Consider the following 21,697-nt stretch of genomic DNA (forward strand, 5'->3'; position numbering starts at 1 on the left):
TATCCTAAGGCTATTAATAATTAACTTCCAATAAGCACTTTGCCAAAATGTCTCTTTTCCGTTTTCTGTTCAGGATTTCACCAGTCAGGTCTGTAAAGCATAATAATTTTGCTATGGGAAATGTAAAAGTGGAAATTTATTTTCATTTGAAGTTTTGATTCTTTTTTTTTTTGACTATTGAGTTTTTTATTTTATTTTATTTTTAATTTTTTTATTAGTTGGAGGCTAATTACTTCACAACATTTCAGTGGGTTTTGTCATACATTGATATGAATCAGCCATGGATTTACATGTCTTCCCCATCCCAATCCCTGCTCCCACCTCCCTCTCCACCCGATTCCTCTCGAAACATCCCACCCTCGCCTTCTCCCAGAGAGTTCAAAAGTCTGTTCTGTATTTCTGTGTCTCTTTTTCTGTTTTGCATATAGGGTTATCGTTACCATCTTTCTAAATTCCATATATATGTGTTAGTATGCTGTAATGTTCTTTATCTTTATCAGGACATGGAAGCAACCTAGATGCCCATCAGCAGATGAATGGACAAGGAAGCTGTGGTACATATACACCATGGAATATTACTCAGCCATTAAAAAGAATTCATTTGAACCAGTCCTAATGAGATGGATGAAGCTGGAGCCCCTTATACAGAGTGAAGTAAGCCAGAAAGATAAAGAACATTACAGCATACTGACACATGTATATGGAATTTAGAAAGGTGATAACGATAACCCTATATGCAGAACAGAAAAAGAGACACAGAAATACAGAACAGACTTTTGAACTTTGTGGGAGAATGTGAGGGTGGGATATTTCAAAAGAACAGCATGTATGCTATCTATGGTGAAACAGATCACCAGCCCAGGTGGGATGCACGAGACAAGTGCTCTGGCCTGGTGCACTGGGAAGACCCAGAGGAATCGGGTGGAGAGGGAGGTGGGAGGGGGGATCGGGATTGGGAATACATGTAAATCCATGCCTGATTCATATCAACGTATGACAAAACACACTGGGAAAAAAAAAAAAAAAGGAATTATTAGCCATAATTTCATCACACCTACATTTTCGGCTCCCTTCTCCATCTCTTCTGTTTCTGGAACCCCTACACTATGAATGTTAGTATGTTCTATTCCCTAGTTAATGTAGCATTCTTCTTATGAGTCTGTATTCTGGTAAATTATTTTGGTAAATTATTAATCTCTATCACAATATCTGATCTTTTCAAGTTTTTTTTCCTTATTGTTACCTTTGATGCAAATTCCTCTCTCTTCTCATTTTGCTTAGATTCCTCCTTTTCTATTAAGTTAGGTGAAAAAGTTACCTGTCCTGGTTTTGCAGGGCTGTCCTTGTGTGGACCCGTCCCTGTGGAGTCTGTGTGCACAAGGCTTTGGGGTAGAGCTGGTGCTGAGCAGGTCAGAGGTCAATCCTTCCCTGGTTGTGTTGGCAACTGTCACCTCGGTGGGAGGGGGAAGGGCAGGCTAGAGCCAGAGCCCAGTGTGAGCAAAGGCTTCTGTGCTCAGGGGCTGTCCCCCCCCTACTGGGCCAAGCGAGTCCCAAGACGCTGGAGCAGAACTCTGAGGGTTGGGTCCAGACTGGTTCCACTCGTTGTAAGTGTGCACCCCTTGTAAGTATGCACCCCCATCCCCTGCACTGCACCTTTGCCCCAGAGGGTGGCAGAGCTGGAGGAAGGTGTGCAGGAGTAGCCCCTGGTGCGGGTGGCCATGCATGTGGTGCAGCCCTTTCACACCATCAGAGCCCCAGACCCTGCTCCTCGGGGCCCTCTGTGATGGCCACCCTGCCCCGTCCAGATGCGTGGGTGTTCCTGTGTGTGTTCCTGTATGTGTGTCCCTGTGTGTGTGTGTGTCCTGTGTGTGTGTGTGTTCCTGTGTGTGTGTGTGTGTCCCTGTGTGTGTGTGTGTCCTGTGTGTGTGTGTGTGTTCCTGCATGTGTGTCCCTGTGTGTGTGTGTTCCTGTGTGTGTGTCCCTTTGAGTGTTGTGTTCTTGTATGTGTTCCTGTGTGTGTGTGTTCCTGTGTGTGTGTGTTCCTGGATGTGTGTTCCTCTGTGTGTGTGTGTGTTCCTTTCTGTGTTTGTGTGTGTGTGCATTCAGTTTGGTACTTGAAATACCAGGGAAAATCTTACTCTTGGTAGATTTGTTCCTTGTCATGACTTTCACTAGTTAGCTCATCATGCTTCTAGTCCTGGCATCAGCTCAACAGGAAAGCTATGGGTGGCTCAGTTCATTTTTGAGTCAGCATCTTACCTGGCCAAGACTGACTGTCTGATTCTGGTGAATTTATGGCTGTTTTTGAATGCACTGTGTCCCCCAAAGCCACATTCCCATTCTATTCAGGGCCCTTTTAATACATGATCTAGTATATGTCTACACCCTTGTTCTTCGTCTTTGGCGCTCTCTCTCTCTCTCTCTTTCTCTCTCTCTCTCTCTCTCTCTCTCTCTCTCTCTATATATATATATATAGTTCCCCTGCAGCTGCAATAGGCATTCCAGGCGCTCTTCAGTTTAACCTTAGAGTTAAGTGGAACAGACACTAGTTCCCAGACAGTCCTCAGGTAGGTTGAAACACCACACATAAGGTTTTCTGTTATCATTCTGGATTGAGGGAAGCAACTGGGGGCTCATCAAGACTGCACTGCCCCAGGCAGGAGGAGGGTACAGGTGAGTAATACATGACGAAATTTCCTTCCACTCTGTTCTGGATTTTTCCTAATTGCTTTTTAACTTTGTTGCTGTCAATCTGTGTTTGACTGTTTTCCAGAACTCCTATGAAGTTTTTCAGCTAATTTCTCTTTCTTTTCTTGTCTTTCTATGGGAGAGTTCAGTCCTCCCACCTCACCATTTTGCTGACATCACTGTACATGTTAAATTTTGTCTTCACAATGTTCTTGTGTATCAGTGCATCACAATTTCTGTTACTCTTTCCAAATTTGTTGCCTTTTAATTTGTTTATAGGTTTTTCATTTATGAATGATGTGGAGCAGTTAGTAAATTATGTAAAATGTGTATCAGTGACATTATGAGAGTACCCTAAAAGTTATATAACTAGCTACAAGGAATCAACACTCAAAGTCCCTTTGCACACTGTACATAGTATCCTAAGGCTATTAATAATTAACTTCCAATAAGCACTTTGCCAAAATGTCTCTTTTCCGTTTTCTGTTCAGGATTTCACCAGTCAGGTCTGTAAAGCATAATAATTTTGCTATGGGAAATGTAAAAGTGGAAATTTATTTTCATTTGAAGTTGTGATTCTTTTTTTTTTTTTTTGACTATTGAGTTTTTTATTTTATTTTATTTTTAATTTTTTTATTAGTTGGAGGCTAATTACTTCACAACATTTCAGTGGGTTTTGTCATACATTGATATGAATCAGCCATGGATTTACATGTCTTCCCCATCCCAATCCCTGCTCCCACCTCCCTCTCCACCCGATTCCTCTCAAAACATCCCACCCTCACCTTCTCCCAGAGAGTTCAAAAGTCTGTTCTGTATTTCTGTGTCTCTTTTTCTGTTTTGCATATAGGGTTATCGTTACCATCTTTCTAAATTCCATATATATGTGTTAGTATGCTGTAATGTTCTTTATCTTTATCAGGACATGGAAGCAACCTAGATGCCCATCAGCAGATGAATGGACAAGGAAGCTGTGGTACATATACACCATGGAATATTACTCAGCCATTAAAAAGAATTCATTTGAACCAGTCCTAATGAGATGGATGAAGCTGGAGCCCCTTATACAGAGTGAAGTAAGCCAGAAAGATAAAGAACATTACAGCATTCTAACACATATATATGAAGTTTTGATTCTTTATTAAGGGGCAACATTTTGAAAAATGCTATTAAACACTTTCAGACTGTGTGATTTGTATATGTGTGTGTGTTTGTACTGTAAGGTAGTTCTTTCAATTGCTGTTTGATTGAGATTATGCCTCATAATAGAAAATTAAAAAAGATTGTTGTTGAAAGTTTCTAGTCTAACTAATAGTCAATAATTGCTCACCCAATCTTATCATTATATAATTTTTGAAGTTATGCTGATAAAAAGAATCAAACAAGTTAACTGTGTTCAATCATCTCTGACTCCATGGGTACAAGTTTCATCATGCTTCTCCTACAATGTCTCTGCTAACACTGGACAGTGCATCTCAGGTGTTATACTCTTGTTATTAATAATATTTGAAGGGAGAAGAAAAAAAATCCCAGTTTCCCTACTCAGAGAAGCAACAGACAATGGATCCCAAAGGCCAGAAGGTGAAGCTTAATGATGGTCACTTCATTCCTGTCCTGGGATTTGGAACCTATGCACCTCCAGAGGTAACAGTACTGGATGTGGGTTGAGATATAAATAGCAGTGGATGTGACATGAGCAGAAGGGACTTGGGTTGTCAAGCCCTGAGCTCCTGTGTGACTCTGGGAGAGTCACGTGGTTCCATCAACCAGGCTAGAACCATTTCCTATGAAAGAGGAGAAAGCATTCAGCCTTCACTCTGCATCATGGTCTGAAGCTGTGCTCACCTGCAGATTACTCTGGGTTTCCTTCCAGTTTCCATCTCTTTCCCAGCTTGGCAGAAGAGGTGAGACTCAGCTGTCAAGAATACTGTCAGCTGCTTTGCTTTGAAGGTGATTGCAATGGTGAGGTTTTTCTGTATATTTAATTAATTCCAGAACTCTTTCCTCCTTCCAAAAAGCCATGACACAGAGAAGTATTTGAGGTGGGAGGTCCTGTAGATGAGGTGAATGAAAAATAATGGGAATGAATTGCTTTTATACTGTGGAGTGCCTGCTAAATGGCAGGCAAGAAACACTCCAGCTGTGTTTTGCCTTATATTTTTGTTTCTGCTTGGAAATTTATTCTCAGAGAAAATATACTGTCATTTGAAGGCAAAAGTTACTACCTTACTGGCCAGGTTTTATAATGTTTTCTTGGGCTTCCCTGGGTAGTTCAAATTTTAAAGAATCTTCCTGCAATGTGGATGATCTGAGTTTGATCCCTGGCTCGGGAAGATCCCCTGGAGAAGGAAATGGCAACCCACTCCAGTATTCTTGTGGAGAATCCCGTGGACAGAGGAGCCTGATGGGCTACAATCCATGTGGTCACAAAGACTTGGATATGACTGAATAACTAACACTTTAACACTTTGAAATGGGAAAGATTCTGAATTATATAAAAAGAAATGGAATATTATTCAGCATTAAAATGAAGCTAATCTTGCCATTTGCAACCTCACAGATGGATGGTGAGACTTTAAGACAAGCAAAACAAGCCAGAAATAGGAAGACAAATACTGCATAATCTCCTTGTAGCTAGAATCTAAAAAAGTAGAACTCATAAAGGCAGAGAATAGAGGTGTGGTGCCCAGAAGCTGGTGTCAAGCCTGGGAAAAATGGTTAGTTGTTGGTCAAGAGTACAAACCATCAGTTATAAGATGAATATTCATGGAGACCTGATGTAAAGCACTGTGACTATACTTAGAAATAATGGGATATATCTTTAGTTTTGTAGACTAGATCTTATGTCTTCCTACAAACACCCAATAAAGTTAGGTGTGTGAGGTGATGGAACTGTTACCTAGGTTGATTTTGGTAATTCATTAAGAGTGGATACTTACATTGGTACGAATAATCATGGGAAATGGTGGACTGGTTGAGGCTCAAACTTGAATCAAGCTCAAGCTGGGAGAAAGATCAATAACCTCAGAATGGAGATGACGCCACCCTAATGGCAGAAGGGAAGAGGAACTAGAGAACCTCTTGATGAAGGTGAAAGAGGTAGTGAAAAGCTGACTTAAAATTAATCATTCAAAAAACTAAGATCATATCAACTAGTCCCATTACTTCATGGCAAATAAATGGGGGAGAAATGGAAGCAGTGGCAGACTTTATTTTCTTGGACTCCAAATCATTGTGGACAGTGACTGTAGCCAGGAAATTAAAAGGCAATTACTCTTCAGGAGAAAAGCTATGAGAAACCTAGACATCATCTTAAAAAGCAGAGACACTGGCTTGTGGACAAAGGTCCATATAGTCAAAGCTATGATTTTTCCAGTCGTTACGTATGGATGTGAATGGATGGATTTCATGAACCAAGAGTTTGATGCATCCGTGGTGAGCATGACACTGCCTTACATTGAACATGATGTGTTTATCTTGTCTTTCACCCTTTCAAGTTGAGCGTATTTGGTGGTTCTCCTTCTGGATGTGTCTAAGCCTCGTACCTATACAGGGACTTGGGAAAACTTTCTTCCACTCTCCCCTGTCTTCATATGTGGCTGCAGACTGCACTTATCCATTAAGAAAGGTTTACTTAGAACACTTGATTTCAAGTCACAGAAATCAACTCAAACCACCCAATGCAAAATAGCTTAGTGGTCTATATAGATGGCAAGTTCCAGCCACAGACAGAAATGATGGTTGCAGTACTCTACAGATGTGTCTCCTTTTCCTATCCCTGATAAGGCACTACTCATGGTTTACTTTATTTTTACTGAACATTTTCCATTGGTGGGAAATTTGACCTTGGAGAAGTTCAAGGCTCATGGTCATGAATATATTTCTGGGTCTTCCATATTCCTTGTCAACCTAATGAGAGCCTTGTTGGTTCATGTGCCTGTCCTAGGGCACCTGATGCTCAGAGGGAAAAGAAAGTCTGATTATCTAGACCAGGTCAAGATAGCAAATTTTATTCTGGAAATAAAGCCATGTAACTTACTGCCATTCCCAGCTCATAGAGGCATTTGGAAACAGGTGAGTACAAGAACAGACAAAATTCACAGAAGTCACAGGAAGTCCCTTTTAAGACCTGGAAAAATAGTACTTATTACAACATACATTAAATGTAAGATATTAGAATAAGTCTCCCTCCTAAAGACATTGCTTATATACACAAATCATTTTGCAAATATTATCTAATATCTAGAAAGTTGTAAACCTACCTCATGCAGTTTTAATCCCTGGTGCCAGGCAGCCTTGCTGACTGTGGAGAAATTATTTTGTGACATCTCTAAAATGACTGCTTTTATTGTAACCAGGGGAGGAATTATACCCAAAAGGTGAAAATGGAAAATGATAGCTGACTCAGTGGATTTCTGTCGCACATGGGAGGTGAGTATGAGGAGTAGAGAGACCAGGGAGGAGCCAGGACAGGGGGAACCTCCTTCACTTCTTCCACCTGTGAGAATGGGCCATGGACCATCAGACTCAGCAGATCCTAAATCTAAGGGCTGGGATGCTGGGTTTGTGGGGAGGAAACCATTGCTGAAATGTTTACAGAGAGGAATGGAGGAGGAGAATATGGGACAATGCAGACAGGCATCTCTTTCCTTCTGTGTGATATGTCTTCTCCAGGGTTCAAGGAGCAGACAATATTTCTTTTTATATCATGTCTTCTTCCCCTCTTTCCTCCTTGATAATAGATGCTAATTCTTGATGGATGACACTTTTTACAGATATTTTTTCAGCTTTTATTCTTGTTCTATTGCCCATTCCAAGTGACTATTCACCACCCCTCCCTCCCAGGCCCTGGAGAAGTGTAAGGACACAGGGCTGGCCAAATCCATCGGGGTGTCCAGCTTCAACCACAAGCAGCTGGAGAAGATCCTGAACAAGCCAGGGCTCAAGTACAAGCCTGTCTGCAACCAGGTGAGCAGCTCAGCTCCACTCCCTCCTGCACTTCAGAACCTCCTTCTTGCCCTGGAGCCTGATGTCTGTCTGTCCTCCCCCCCTGTTCATCTGACCATTGTGGACAGAAGATTCTAAACAGCTGAGTTCCTGTCTGGATGGTGTGTATAAAATCCAAAATGGTATCTCTGTCTGTATATCTGGGCAGAAAAGTGCAGAGATCTTCCTGGTAGAACCCAGAAGTAGAGGAAGGAGGTATTTCCCCGAGATGAAAGGATGGCCAGATGACAGGGTGAAAGTGCCCTGGAGTGAACTTTGTACAGGAAGGAAAACCATGAAAATGTGGAATGGGAAATAAATTGATAAAGAGGCAAATCAGCTGAGATGGTGTTAAGGGTTTGTGTGGGGTTCTGATGGCTGTATCCTTAATCTTGGTGTTGCAGTGTTTATGTCTTTAACAGGGAACAGTTGAGAAAAATGTGTTGGAGATGGTGAAAATCATTCAGGTTAGAGGGTGACATTAAAGGCTCATCGGGATGAGGAATACATGTAAATCCATGGCTGATTCATGTCAATGTATGACAAAACCCACTACAATATTGTAAAGTAATTAGCCTCCAACTAATAAAAATAAATGAAAAAAAAAAATAAAGGCTCATCATGATGCTAACACTCTATGAATTTTACTCATGAATATCTACTCAAAGTAGAGCCCATCTTTTGGTTAGTCAATCTCGGACTGGTTCTTCCATCTATGTCCATCATAAATTAAGTGTATATACAAACTTTTCTCTATTTCTCTGTTGATATTAATATTTCCAATTTACTGTCATAGTTTTTCCTTTATCATTTTTTAAACTTTTCCCCTTTCTCTGTCATTTAATATTACATTTCCATAATATGTGACACTCTTTTCTATTGGTTTTCTACAGGTGGAATGTCACCCTTATCTCAGTCAGAGGAAACTGTTGGATTTCTGCAAGTCACATGATATTGTTCTTGTTGCCTATAGTGCTCTGGGATCCCAAGGAGTAAAAGGATGGTATTGAACTCTAATGAAAGCAACAGGGAGTTTATGTAAAATTCAATTTTTGATGAGATAGTTTAAATCATACAATACTCAGATAACTCTCATAGGCAGAGGGGAGAGAGAGGAGTAATGGAACGAATTCTTCTCTTTTATCTTCCCATCACCCAGCCAATTTTTCTAGATTGTATTAGCTTGTCTACTCATGAATAACAAATATCTGCATTATAATCTATATATAATCCCCCAGTTAAGACCAGCAACACAAGCTTATGTCATGATTTACTTACTAACTAATGAACACATTTTTCAAAATAGGTGTTCCAAGGTTCACTTACCTTATGTCTAAAGTTGAGATAATAGTATTTAACTCCTAGGTTTCTATCACGATTGAAAAAAAGTTCAATTTGAACCATTTTTGTAAGCATGTATAGTATAATAATGATGAAATAAATGTCTCTTATTTTGATACCTCTCAATTTTTACAATACCTTAGAAAAATTTGAAATTTACAAACAATTCTGTGTCTTTCCTTCTACTTCTCTATTCATGCCCTTGATTATTTAAGAAAAAACACCCCTGAAAATTAAAGGAAAAAAATCCATGAGTTTGGCAGTCCTGGTCTCAACTCAATATTGCCTCTGAATCACCTGCAGATCTTTGTAAACACAGAGTAGGAGGTGACACAGTTGAGGTTCTGATTCAGTTTGTTCTCAGCTCAGCCATGGAATTTGTATTTCTTACACGATCCCAGTTGATAGTGATGATGCTGGTCAATGAACTATACTTTGAGAAGCCCTGGTCTAGAGTGAACCTCTTGTTCACTTGTTCTGTTTGGGAAAATATTCAGAAACTGAGTATTTAGTCTCAGCTCCTCAGCATTTCTGAATTTCCTTCCAGGGTGAACCTGAACCACCCCGTTCTCTTGGAGGATTAGTTCTCTCTGCCATTGCCCCAAAACACAAGAAAACCCCAGCTCTGGTTGCCCTTCACTACCAGATACAACGTGGGGTTTTGGTTCTGGCCAAGGGTAACAACAAGGAGTGGATCAAAGAGAACATGCAGGTGATGACGAGTGGGGCTGTGGGCGAGGGCTCCTAGGGAATATCTTTCATGAGGGTCATTCTTTGTCCAGCCCTCAGACTACCTTTGGGTCAAAACGAGTTACCTGATCTTTCCCTGTGTGTGAATGCCTGGTAGTTTTCTCCTCCTGCTGTGGAAATAGGAGAGGCATTATGGCTGAAGAGCGTTATGGTTGGACAGAGAATGGAGATTTTAGCTTGAGCATTACCTTTGCAATGTATTCTGTCATTTTATGCGAATGACATCTTATTTTCTTCATTCTCAATTATGTAGTTGTATTATGTGTTTTTTTTTAATATATATATACTGTTTGAACTGCTCTAATAAAACACCATAGGTTGAGTGGCTGAGGAAAAAAAACTGGAATTTGTTTCTCACATTCTGAAGCAGGAGATCTGAGATCAGAGTGCCTGTGTGGTCAGGTGAGGCTGCTCCTCCAATTCACAGGTTACACCTTGTATCTTAACATGGTGGAAGGGAGCAAAGAGCTCCCCCAATTCTATTATATGAATATGATGTTGTTTATTTTTTAATTTTTTTCATTTATTTTTATTAGTTGGAGGCTAATTACTTTACAATATTGTAGTGGTTTTTGCCATACATTGACGTGAATCAGCCATGGATTTACATGTGTTCCCCATCCCGATTCCCCTCCCACCTCCCTCCCCATTCCATCCCTCTGGATCTTTCCAGTGCACCAGCCCTGAGCACTTGTCTAATGCATCCAACCTGGGCTGGTGATCTGTTTCACACTTGATAGTATACTTGTTTTAATGCTATTCTCTCAGAACATCCCACCCTCGCCTTCTCCCACAGAGTCCAAAAGTCTGTTCTATACATCTGTGTCTCTTTTTTCTGTTTTGCATATAGGCTTATGATTACCATCTTTTAAAATTCCATATATATGCATTAGTATACTGTATTGGTGTTTATCTTTCTGGATTACTTCACTCTGCATAATGGGCTCCAGTTTCATCCATCTCATCAGAACTGATTCAAATGAATTCTTTTTAATGGCTGAGTAATATTCCGTTGTGTATATGTACCATAGCTTCCTTATCCATTCATCTGCTGATGGGTGTATAGGTTGCTTCCATATCCTGGCTATTACAAACAGTGCTGTGATGAACATTGGGGTGCACGTTTCTCTTTTAGATCTGGTTTCCTCGGTGTGTATGCCCAGAAGTGGGATTGCTGGCTCATATGGCAGTTCTATTTCGTTCATGAGGGCTCCACCTTAATGATGTAATCATCTCTCAAAGGATTCATTTCTAACAGCATCAACATGTGAATATGAGGGCAGAAAAATTATGGCAGTGATCATTAACTTTCAAACCATTGTGTTTTTGTTTTGCCTTTCCCTGAATACTAATAAGATTTCATCTTCATACATTTAATCATCTTGATTTTCTGTTTTTGTAAAGTTTCTCTTCAAGACTTTGTCCATTTTTGCTCTGTTTTCTATACTTTGTTTTCTGTGTAGGAGACCATTATTGTACCTATAGTCATAACTGTATGGAAACTCCCCAGTTTCAGGATTTAATGCAGAGATGATTTATACTTCTCTTGATTCTGTGGTTTGACAATCAATCTGCATTCAGCTAAGCTGTCGTCCTCTAGGCTGGGCTCTCCTGTGCTTTTGCAGTTCAATGCTGAGCAGCTGGGCAGTTCTGCTTTAGCAGGTGGACGAGGCTCCTGTCAGAGGAGCCTCCACCCTTCTCTGTATAGTTTTTATGAATATTTGACTAGACTGGGACAACTAACCTGGTCTTCATCTCAGCACAGTGCTATGATCCCAAGTCAGTGATTAGGGAAATAGTCCTCTTCCTGTCTGGGCTCAGATCTGGGTCATCTCTTCTTCTGGGAAATATCACTGTTCAATGCAGGTTGTAGGTCAGGCCAAGTCAAGGGGAACAGAAATTGTCCCCTGATCAACTGTTTCTGTGTTTCCATTTAAATTTGGTCCTGTAATCTAGCTGGAAATGATATCTAAGATAATATGAAAATGGATGCACAGAGGAGGAGCCAAGATGGTGGAGGAATAGGATGGGGAGACCACTTTCTCCCCTACAAATTCATCAAAAGAACATTTGAATGCTGAGCAAGCTTCACAAAACAACTTCTGACCGCTAGCAGAAGATATCAGGTGCCCAGAAAAGCAGCCCATCGTCTTCGAAAGGAGGTAGGACAAAATATAAAAGATAAAAAGAGAGACAAAAGAGCTAGGGACGGAGATCCGTCCCAGGAAGGGAGTCATAATAGAGGAAGTTTCCAAACACCAGGAAACCCTGTCACAGGCGGGTCTGGGGGAAGTTTTCGAATCTTGGAGGGCAACCTAACTGGGAGGAAAAGATAAATAAAACTCACATATTACATGCCTAAAAGCAACTCCCAACAGCAAAGTACCCCAGATGCCTGCATCCGCCACCAGCAAGTGGGGGCGGAATGGAGAGGAGCACGCGGCATTGCTTAGGGTAAGGACAGGACCCGAATGCCCTGAGGGCAATTGGAGGGAGTGAACATGAGATAGCAACTTAAACTGTGGGATAGCAAGAGAGAGAGAGAAAATTAACTGGCCTGAACACACTGCCAGCCATTTGTAGAACAAAGGGACTGAGCAATTCCAGAGAACAGCTTAGCCTCCTGTGGACCGGCCCATCCCCGCCGGAGGCAGGAGGCAGGGGGGAGGGGAAAGGGGCAAACTCAGCCCCAGAGACGGCACCCCCTACCAAACTGCAAACAAGCCTCCAGTTTCTAACCAAAGACTTCCCAAGATTCTGGACGGTCGACATCCGCAGGGAGGGTCGCGGCTAGAGGCCAGCTCCCGAGAATAGACACAAGCTACACGCACCCAACTGGTGCGCGGGGAAACTGAGGCTGGGACCGTGGAGGGGAGAAGGCGCACCGCACCAGGGGAGAGTGCGCTCGTCAAGCTCCTGGTGGCCTGAGCTGCTCAGGACGGTGAAGGCACAAAACTCAGGCCCAACCGAGTCCGCGCTTTGGTGGAATACCCGAAAACAGGAACCGCATGCAACACAGGGCCCGCTCCATATAGAGCAGCCGGGGGCCTGAGCAGTGTAGACGGGGAGAGCACACACCCGTGAGCAGGGGCAAACCCAGTGTGGCTGGAGCATTGTGAGTGCTACCCACACACAGCGATATCTGTCTGCAGCACCCCTCCCTCCCCGCAGCATGACTGAACCAGCGAACCTAAACAAGAGACCACCTCTGCCTGCCTGTGTCAGGGTGGAAATTAGACACTGAAGAGACCTGCAAACAGAAGCCAAATAAACAAAGGGAACCGCTTCAGAAGGGACCTGTGCAACAGATTAAAATCCCTGTAGATAACACCGACTACACTGGAAGGGGCCTATAGGTATCGAGAATTGTAAGCTGGAATGAGGAGCTATCTGAAACTGAACCGAACCCACACTGACCACAACAGCTCCAGAGAAATTCCTAGATATATTTTTACTTTTTTTTAAAAAAATTTTTCTTTTCTTTTTTTATTTTTTCTCTTGTATTTTCTTATAAAATTCCCTATTGCTCCCGCATTACTCCTTAACTTTCGTTTTCATTTTCATATATTTTTACTATTTTTTTAATTTTTTTTTTTTTTACTATTTTTTTAATTAGGAAAATTTTTTTTCCTGTTTTATTTTTTTCTCTTATTTTCTTTTAAAGTCCTCTATTACTTCTCTATTACTCCTTAATTTTCATTTTCATTTCACTATAACCTTGCAAAAAAAAAGAAACCATATTTTTAAACTAAACTTCAAAAATATTTCTAAAATTTTTTGTGTTTTTGCATTTGTTTTTAATATTGTATTTTTAAGAGTCTAACCTCTAGGGAGGAGCCAAGATGGCGGAGGAGTAGGACGGGGAGACCACTTTCTCTCCTACAAATTCATCAAAAGAATAACTGAATGCAGAACAAACTTCACAAAATAACTTCTGATCGCTAGCTGAGGTCATCAGGCGCCCAGAAAAGCAGCCCATTGTCTTCAAAAGGAGGTAGGACAAAATATAAAGATAAAAAGTGAGACAAAAGAGCTAAGGACGGAGATCCGTCCCAGGAAGGGAGTCTTAGGCGGCATTGCTTGGGGTAGGTTCCGGGCCTGAGTGCCCTGAGGACAATCGGAGGGAGCTTCTGTGAGTTGCCAACTTGAACTGTGGGAGACCAAAAGAGAGAGAGAGAATTAACCGGCCGGAACACACTGCCGGCCGTTCGCAGAACAAAGGGACCGAGAAAGTCCAGAGAAGAGCTCGCAGGCTACGGACCGGCCCAGCCCCGCGGAGACAGGAGGCAGGGGGGAGGGGAAGGTCGCGGCGAGACACAGGGCGCAGGCACCCGACCGGCGCGGGCGGGGACTGGGGCTGGGGACCCGGAGGGCAGAAGGCGCGCGCACCCGACTGGCGCCAGCAGAAACTGAGACTGGGTCCGTGGAAGGGAGTGGGCGCGCCACACCTGGGGAGAGTGCGCCCACCAAGCCCCTCACTGCCTGGACCGCTCTGACGGGGAAGGCACTGAGAGCAGGCGCAGCTTTTCGTTCCGCGCTTTTGTGGAACACCCGAGGGCTGGAACCTGGCACAGCGCGGGGCGCGCTCCATATAGAACAGCCGGGAGCCTGAGCAGCGCAGACGGAGAAAGCAGCGTCAGCCCCTCCCGGCAGTGCCAGCCCCGCCCCGCAGAGCGACGGAACTAGCTACCTAAATAAGAGTCCACCTCCGCCCGCCTGTGTCAGGGCGGAAATGAGTCTCTGAAGAGACCGGCAAACAAGCCAAATAAACAAAGGGAACCGCTTCAGAAGGGACTGGTGCAAGAGATTAAAATCCCTGTAGAAAACACGGACTACACCGGAAGGGCCCTATAGATATCGAGAAGTGTAAGCTGGAACGAGGAGCTATCTGAAACTGAGCTGAACCCACACTGACCGCAACAGCTCCAGAGAAATTCCTAGATATATTTTTACTTTTTTTTTTTTTTTTCTAAGTAAGGAAGAAAAAAAAAATTTTTTTTTTCTATTTTCTTTTCTCTCTTTTATTTTCCTTTAAAATTCCCTATTACTCCCCCATTACTCCTTCACTTTCATTTTTATAGATTTTTACGATTTTTTTAATTAGGAAAAAAAAATTTTTTTTCTCTTTCTTTTTTTTTTTGCTTTTTTTCTTTTTTCTTCTTTTGTTTTCTTTCCTTTTTCTCTTTTTTCTATTTTTCTTTTTCTCTTATTTCTTTTGAAGTCCTCTAGTACTCACTCCTCTACTACTCCTTAATTTTCTTTTTCAATACACTATAACCTTACAAAAAAAAAAAAGGAAGAGAAGCCCTATTTTTAAACCGAAGATTATTCTCTCCCAATCTTGACTCTCTGTTTTCTACCTCAGGACACCTCTATTTCCTCCTTTCCCCTTCTCTTCCCAATCCAATTCTGTGAATCTTTGTAGGTGTCTGAGATACGGAGAACACTCTGGGAACAGACAGCTGCGTAGATTTGTCTCTCTCCTCTTGAGTCCCCCTTTTTCTCCTCCTGCTCATCTCTATCACCCTCCTCCCTTTTCTCCTCTTCATGTAACTCTGTGAACCTCTCTGGGCGTCCCTAACAGGGGAGAATCTTTTCGCCATTAACCTAGAAGTTTTATTATCAGTGCTGTATAGTTGGAGAAGTCCTGAGACTACAGGAAGAATAAAACTGAAATCCAGAGGCAGGAAACTTAAGCCCAAAACCTAAGAACACCAGAAAACTCCTGACTACATGGAACTTTAAGTAATAAGTGACTGTCCAAAAGCCTTCATACCTACACTGAAACCAACCACCACCCAAGAGCCAATAAGTTTTAGAGCAAGACATACCACGGAAATTCTCCAGCAACACAGGAACATAGCCCTGAACATCAACATACAGGCTGCCCAAGGTCACACCTAACACATAGACCCATCTCAAAACTCATTACTAGGCACTCCATTGCTCTCCAAAGAGAAGAAATCAAGTTCCACGCACCAGAACACTGACGCAAGCTTCCCTAACCAGGAAACCTTGACAAGCCAATCGTCTAACCCCACCCACTGGATAAATCCTCCACAATAAAAAGGAACCACAGACCTCCAGAATACAGAAAGCCCACTCCAGACACAGCAATCTAAACAAGATGAAAAGGCAAAGAAATACCCAACAGGTAAAGGAACATGAAAAATGCCCACCAAGTCAAACAAAAGAGGAGGAGATAGGGAATCTACCTGAAAAAGAATTTAGAATAATGATAATAAAAATGATCCAAAATCTTGAAAACAAAATGGAGTTACAGATAAATAGCCTGGAAACAAAGATTGAAAAGATTCAAGAAATGTTTCATAAAGACCTAGAAGAAATAAGAAAGAGTCAATTAAAAATGAATAATGCAATGAATGAGATCAAAAACACTTTGGAGGGAACCAAGAGTAGAATAACGGAGGCAGAAGATAGGATAAGTGAGGTAGAAGATAAAATGGTGGAAATAAATGAAACAGAGAGGAAAAAAGAAAAAAGGATCAAAAGAAATGAGGACAAACTCAGGGACCTCTGGGACACTGTGAAATGCCCCAACATTCGAATCATAGGAGTCCCAGAAGAAGAAGACAAAAAGAAAGGCCATGAGAAAATACTCGAGGAGATAATAGCTGAAAACTTCCCTAAAATGGGGAAGGAAATAGCCACCCAAATCCAAGAAACCCAGAGAGTCCCAAACAGGATAAACCCAAGGCGAAACACCTCAAGACACATATTAATCAAATTAACAAAGATCAATCACAAAGAACAAATATTAAAAGCAGCAAGGGAGAAACAACAAATAACACACAAAGGGATTCCCATAAGGATAACAGCTGATCTATCAATAGAAACCCTCCAGGCCAGAAGTGAATGGCAGGACGTACTGAAAGTAATGAAAGAGAATAACCTACAACCTAGATTACTGTATCCAGCAAGGATCTCATTCAGATATGAAGGAGAATTCAAAAGCTTTACAGATAAGCAAAAGCTGAGAGAATTCAGCACCACCAAACCAGCTCTTCAACAAATGCTAAAGGATCTTCTCTAGACAGGAAATCCAGAAAGGTTGTATAAACGTGAACCCAAAACAACAAAGTAAATGGCAACGGGACCACACCTATCAATAATTACCTTAAATGTAAATGGGTTGAATGCCCCAACCAAAAGACAAAGATTGGCTGAATGGATACAAAAACAAGACCCCTATATATGCTGTCTAGAAGAGACCCACCTAAAAACAAGAGACACATACAGACTAAAAGTGAAGGGTTGGAAAAAAAATATTTCATGCAAATGGAGACCAAAAGAAAGCAGGAATAGCAATACTCATATCAGATAAAATAGACTTTCAAATAGAGGCTGTGAAAAGAGACAAAGAAGGACACTACATAATGATCAAAGGATCAATCCAAGAAGATATAACAATTATAAACATATATGCACCCAACATAGGAGCACCGCAATATATACGGCAAACACTAACGAGTATGAAAGAGGAAATTAATAGTAACACAATAATAGTGGGAGACTTTAATACCCCACTCACAACTATGGATAGATCAACTAAACAGAAAATTAACAAGGAAACACAAACCTTAAATGATACAATGGACCAGCTAGAGCTAATTGATATCTATAGGACATTTCACCCCAAAACAATCAACTTCACCTTTTTCTCAAGTGCACACGGAACCTTCTCCAGAATAGATCACATCCTGGGCCATAAATCTAGTCTTGGAAAATTCAAAAAAATTGAAATCATTCCAGTCAGCTTTTCTGACCACAGTGCAGTAAGATTAGATCTCAAGTACAGGAAAAAAATTGTTAAAAATTCAAACACATGGAGGCTAAATAACACGCTTCTGAATAACCAACAAATCATAGAAGAAATAAAAAAAGAAATCAAAATATGTATAGAAACGAATGAAAATGAAAACACAACAACCCAAACCCTATGGGACACTGTAAAAGCAGTGCTAAGGGGAAGGTTCATAGCATTACAGGCTTACATCAAGAAACAAGAAAAAAGCCAAATAAATAACCTAACTCTACACCTAAAGCAATTAGAGAAGGAAGAAATGAAGAACCCCAGGGTTAGCAGAAGGAAAGAAATCTTAAAAATTAAGGCAGAAATAAATGCAATAGAAACTAAAGAGACCATAGCAAAAATCAACAAATCTAAATCTGGTTTTTTGAAAAAATGAACAAAATTGACAAACCATTAGCAAGACCCATTAAGAAACAAAGAGAGAAGAACCAAATTAACAAAATTAGAAATGAAAATGGAGAGATCACAACAGACAACACTGAAATACAAAGGATCATAAGAGACTACTACCAGCAGCTCTATGCCAATAAAATGGACAACTTGGAAGAAATGGACAATATCTTAGAAAAGTATAACTTTCCAAAACTGAACCAGGAAGAAATAGAAGATCTTAACAGACCCATCACAGGCAAGGAAATCGAAACTGTAATCAAAAATCTTGCAGCAAACAAAAGCCCAGGACCAGATGGCTTCACAGCTGAATTCTACCAAAAATTTAGAGAAGAGCTAACACCTATCTTACTCAAACTCTTCCAGAAAATTGCAGAAGAAGGTAAACTTCCAAACTCATTCTATGAGGCCACCATCACCCTAATTCCAAAACCAGACAAAGATGCCACAAAAAAAGAAAACTACAGGCCAATATCACTGATGAACATAGATGCAAAAATCCTTAACAAAATTCTAGCAAACAGAATCCAACAACATATTAAAAAAATCATACACCACGACCAAGTGGGCTTTATCCCAGGAATGCAAGGATTCTTCAATATCCGCAAATCAATCAATGTAATACACCACATTAACAAATTGAAAGATAAAAACCATATGATTATCTCAATAGATGCAGAGAAAGCCTTTGACAAAATTCAACACTCATTTATGATTAAAACTCTCCAAAAAGCAGGAATAGAAGGAACATACGTCAATATAATCAAAGCTATATATGATAAACCCACAGCAAGCATCACCCTCAATGGTGAAAAATTGAAAGCATTTCCCCTGAAATTAGGAACAAGACAAGGGTGCCCACTCTCACCACTACTATTCAACATAGTGTTGGAAGTTTTGGCCACAGCAATCAGAGCAGAAAAAGAAGTAAAAGGAATCCAGATAGGAAAAGAAGAAGTGAAACTCTCACTGTTTGCAGATGACATGATCCTCTACATAGAAAACCCTAAAGACTCTACCAGAAAATTACTAGAGTTAATCAATGAATATAGTAAAGTTGCAGGATATAAAATTAACACACAGAAATCCCTTGCATTCCTATACACTAACAATGAGAAAACAGAAAGAGAAATTAAGGAAACAATACCATTCACCATTGCAACAAAAAGAATAAGATACTTAGGAGTATATCTACCTAAAGAAACAAAAGACCTATACATAGAAAACTATAAAACACTGATGAAAGAAATCAAAGAGGACACAAACAGATGGAGAAACATACCGTGTTCATGCATTGGAAGAATCAATATTGTCAAAATGGCTATTCTACCCAAAGCAATCTATAGATTCAATGTAATCCCTATCAAGCTACCAACGGTATTTTTCACAGAACTAGACCAAAGAATTTCACAATTTGTATGGAAATGCAAAAAACCTCGAATAGCCAAAGTAATCTTGAGAAAGAAGAATGGAACTGGAGGAATCAACCTGCCTGACTTCAGACTGTACTACAAAGCCACAGTCATCAAGACAGTATGGTACTGGCACAAAGACAGAAATATAGATCAATGGAACAGAATAGAAAGCCCAGAGATAAATCCACGAACCTATGGACACCTTATCTTTGACAAAGGAGGCAAGGATATACAATGGAAAAAAGACAACCTATTTAACAAGTGGTGCTGGGAAAACTGGTCAACCACTTGTAAAAGAATGAAACTAGAACACTTTCTAACACCATACACAAAAGTACACTCAAAATGGATTAAAGATCTAAATGTAAGACCAGAAACTATAAAACTCCTAGAGGAGAACCTAGGGAAAACACTCTCCGACATAAATCACAGCAAGATCCTCTATGACCCACCTCCCAGAATATTGGAAATAAAAGCAAAACTAAACAAATGGGACCTAATGAACCTTAAAAGCTTTTGCACTACAAAGGAAACTATAAGTAAGGTGAAAAGACAGCCCTCAGATTGGGAGAAAATAATAGCAAATGAAGAAACAGACAAAGGATTAATCTCAAAAATATACAAGCAACTCTTGAAGCTCAATTCCAGAAAAATAAATGACCCAATCAAAAAATGGGCCAAAGAACTAAACAGACATTTCTCCAAAGAAGACATACAGATGGCTAACAAACACATGAAAAGATGCTCAACATCACTCATTATCAGAGAAATGCAAATCAAAACCACAATGAGGTACCATTACACGCCAGTCAGGATGGCTGCTATCCAAAAGTCTACAAGCAATAAATGCTGGAGAGGGTGTGGAGAAAAGGGAACCCTCTTACACTGTTATTCCCACTAGTGGGAATGCAAACTAGTACAGCCACTATGGAGAACAGTTTGGAGATTCCTTAAAAAACTGGAAATAGAACTGGCATATGACCCAGCAATCCCACTTCTGGGCATACACACTGAGGAAACCAGATCTGAAAGAGACACGTGCACCCCAATGTTCATCGCAGCACTGTTTATAATAGCCAGGACATGGAAACAACCTAGATGCCCATCAGCAGATGAATGGATAAGGAAGCTGTGGTACATATACACCATGGAATATTACTCAGCCATTAAAAAGAATTCATTTGAATCAGTCCTAATGAGATGGATGAAGCTGGAGCCCATTATACAGAGTGAAGTAAGCCAGAAAGATAAAGAACATTACAGCATACTAACACATATATATGGAATTTAGAAAGATGGTAACGATAACCCTATATGCAAAATAGAAAAAGAGACACAGAAATACAGAACAGACTTTTGAACTCTGTGGGAGAAGGTGAGGGTGGAGTGTTTCAAAAGAACAGCATGTATACTATCTATGGTGAAACAGATCACCAGCCCAGGTGGGATGCATGAGACAAGTGCTCGGGCCTGGTGCACTGGGAAGACCCAGAGGAATCGGGTGGAGAGGGAGGTGGGAGGGGGGGATTGGGATGGGGAATACGTGTAAATCTATGGCTGATTCATATCAATGTATGACTAAACCCACTGTATTTTTGTGAAGTAATTAGCCTCCAACTAATAAAAAAATTAAAAAAAAAAAAAGAGTCTAACTTCTACTCTAGATTTTTAATCTTTGTTTTTCATTATTTGATATCAATTTTGGACATTTAAGAATCCAATATTCAGTACCCATTTTTACTCAGGAGTGTGCTGATTACTCTCTCTCACTTTTGACTCTCCGTTTTCAACCTCAGAACACCTCTATTTCCTCCCTTCCCCTTCTCTTCCCAATCCAATTCTGTGAATTTCTGTGGGTGTCTGGGCTACAGAAAACACTTTGGGAACAGAGAACTGCGTAGATCTGTCTCTCTTCTCTTGAGTCCCCCCTTTTCTCCTCCTGGTCATCTGTATCTCCCTCCTCCCTCTCCTCTGCTTCATGTAACTCTGTGAACCTCTCTGGGTGTCCCTCATGGTGGAGAATCTCTTCACCATTAACCTAGAAGTTTTATTTTCAGTGCTGTATAGTTGGAGAAGTCTTGAGACTACTGGAAGAATAAAACTGGAATCCAGAGGCAGGAGACTTAAGCCCAAAATCTGAGAACACCAGAAAACTCCTGACTACATGGAACATTAAGTAATAAGAGACCATCCAAAAGCCTCCATACCTACACTGAAACCAACCACCACCCAAGAGCCAATACGTTCCAGAGCAAGGCATACCATGCAAATTCTCCAGCAACGCAGGAACATA

The 21,697-nt window shown here is 40.9% G+C and overlaps 1 protein-coding gene and 1 pseudogene across 2 annotated transcripts; both read left to right on the forward strand.

Annotated features, from left to right (window-relative positions):
• The first annotated feature begins 1,420 nt into the window (after positions 1-1,420).
• The window catches only part of LOC133044800 (dihydrodiol dehydrogenase 3-like), a 49,936-nt pseudogene continuing 29,659 nt past the window's right edge, over positions 1,421-21,697 (forward strand).
• LOC133044804 (dihydrodiol dehydrogenase 3-like) lies at positions 4,562-9,327 on the forward strand. 2 transcript variants are annotated; one of them, XM_061126553.1, is made up of 4 exons: positions 4,562-4,638; positions 7,047-7,119; positions 7,534-7,656; positions 8,568-9,327. In XM_061126553.1, exons 2-4 carry the CDS (start codon positions 7,081-7,083, stop codon positions 8,682-8,684), a joined length of 279 nt encoding a protein of 92 aa, XP_060982536.1. In that variant the 5' UTR covers positions 4,562-4,638; positions 7,047-7,080; the 3' UTR covers positions 8,685-9,327. The 2 variants fall into 2 exon arrangements, with proteins under 2 accessions (XP_060982536.1, XP_060982538.1); XM_061126555.1 differs by having other exon boundaries at positions 4,583-4,650.

Source organism: Dama dama, chromosome 23 (genome assembly GCF_033118175.1).
Source record: "Dama dama isolate Ldn47 chromosome 23, ASM3311817v1, whole genome shotgun sequence".
NCBI lineage: Eukaryota > Metazoa > Chordata > Mammalia > Artiodactyla > Cervidae > Dama > Dama dama.

Excerpts from the sequence above, each read along its gene's own strand:
- LOC133044804 (XM_061126553.1), top strand. The coding sequence starts at position 7,081 with ATGATAGCTGACTCAGTGGATTTCTGTCGCACATGGGAG. Across the intron at positions 7,120-7,533 it reads ATTTCTGTCGCACATGGGAG|GCCCTGGAGAAGTGTAAGGA; the intron begins GTGAGTATGAGG and ends CCTCCCTCCCAG. Across the intron at positions 7,657-8,567 it reads ACAAGCCTGTCTGCAACCAG|GTGGAATGTCACCCTTATCT; the intron begins GTGAGCAGCTCA and ends GGTTTTCTACAG.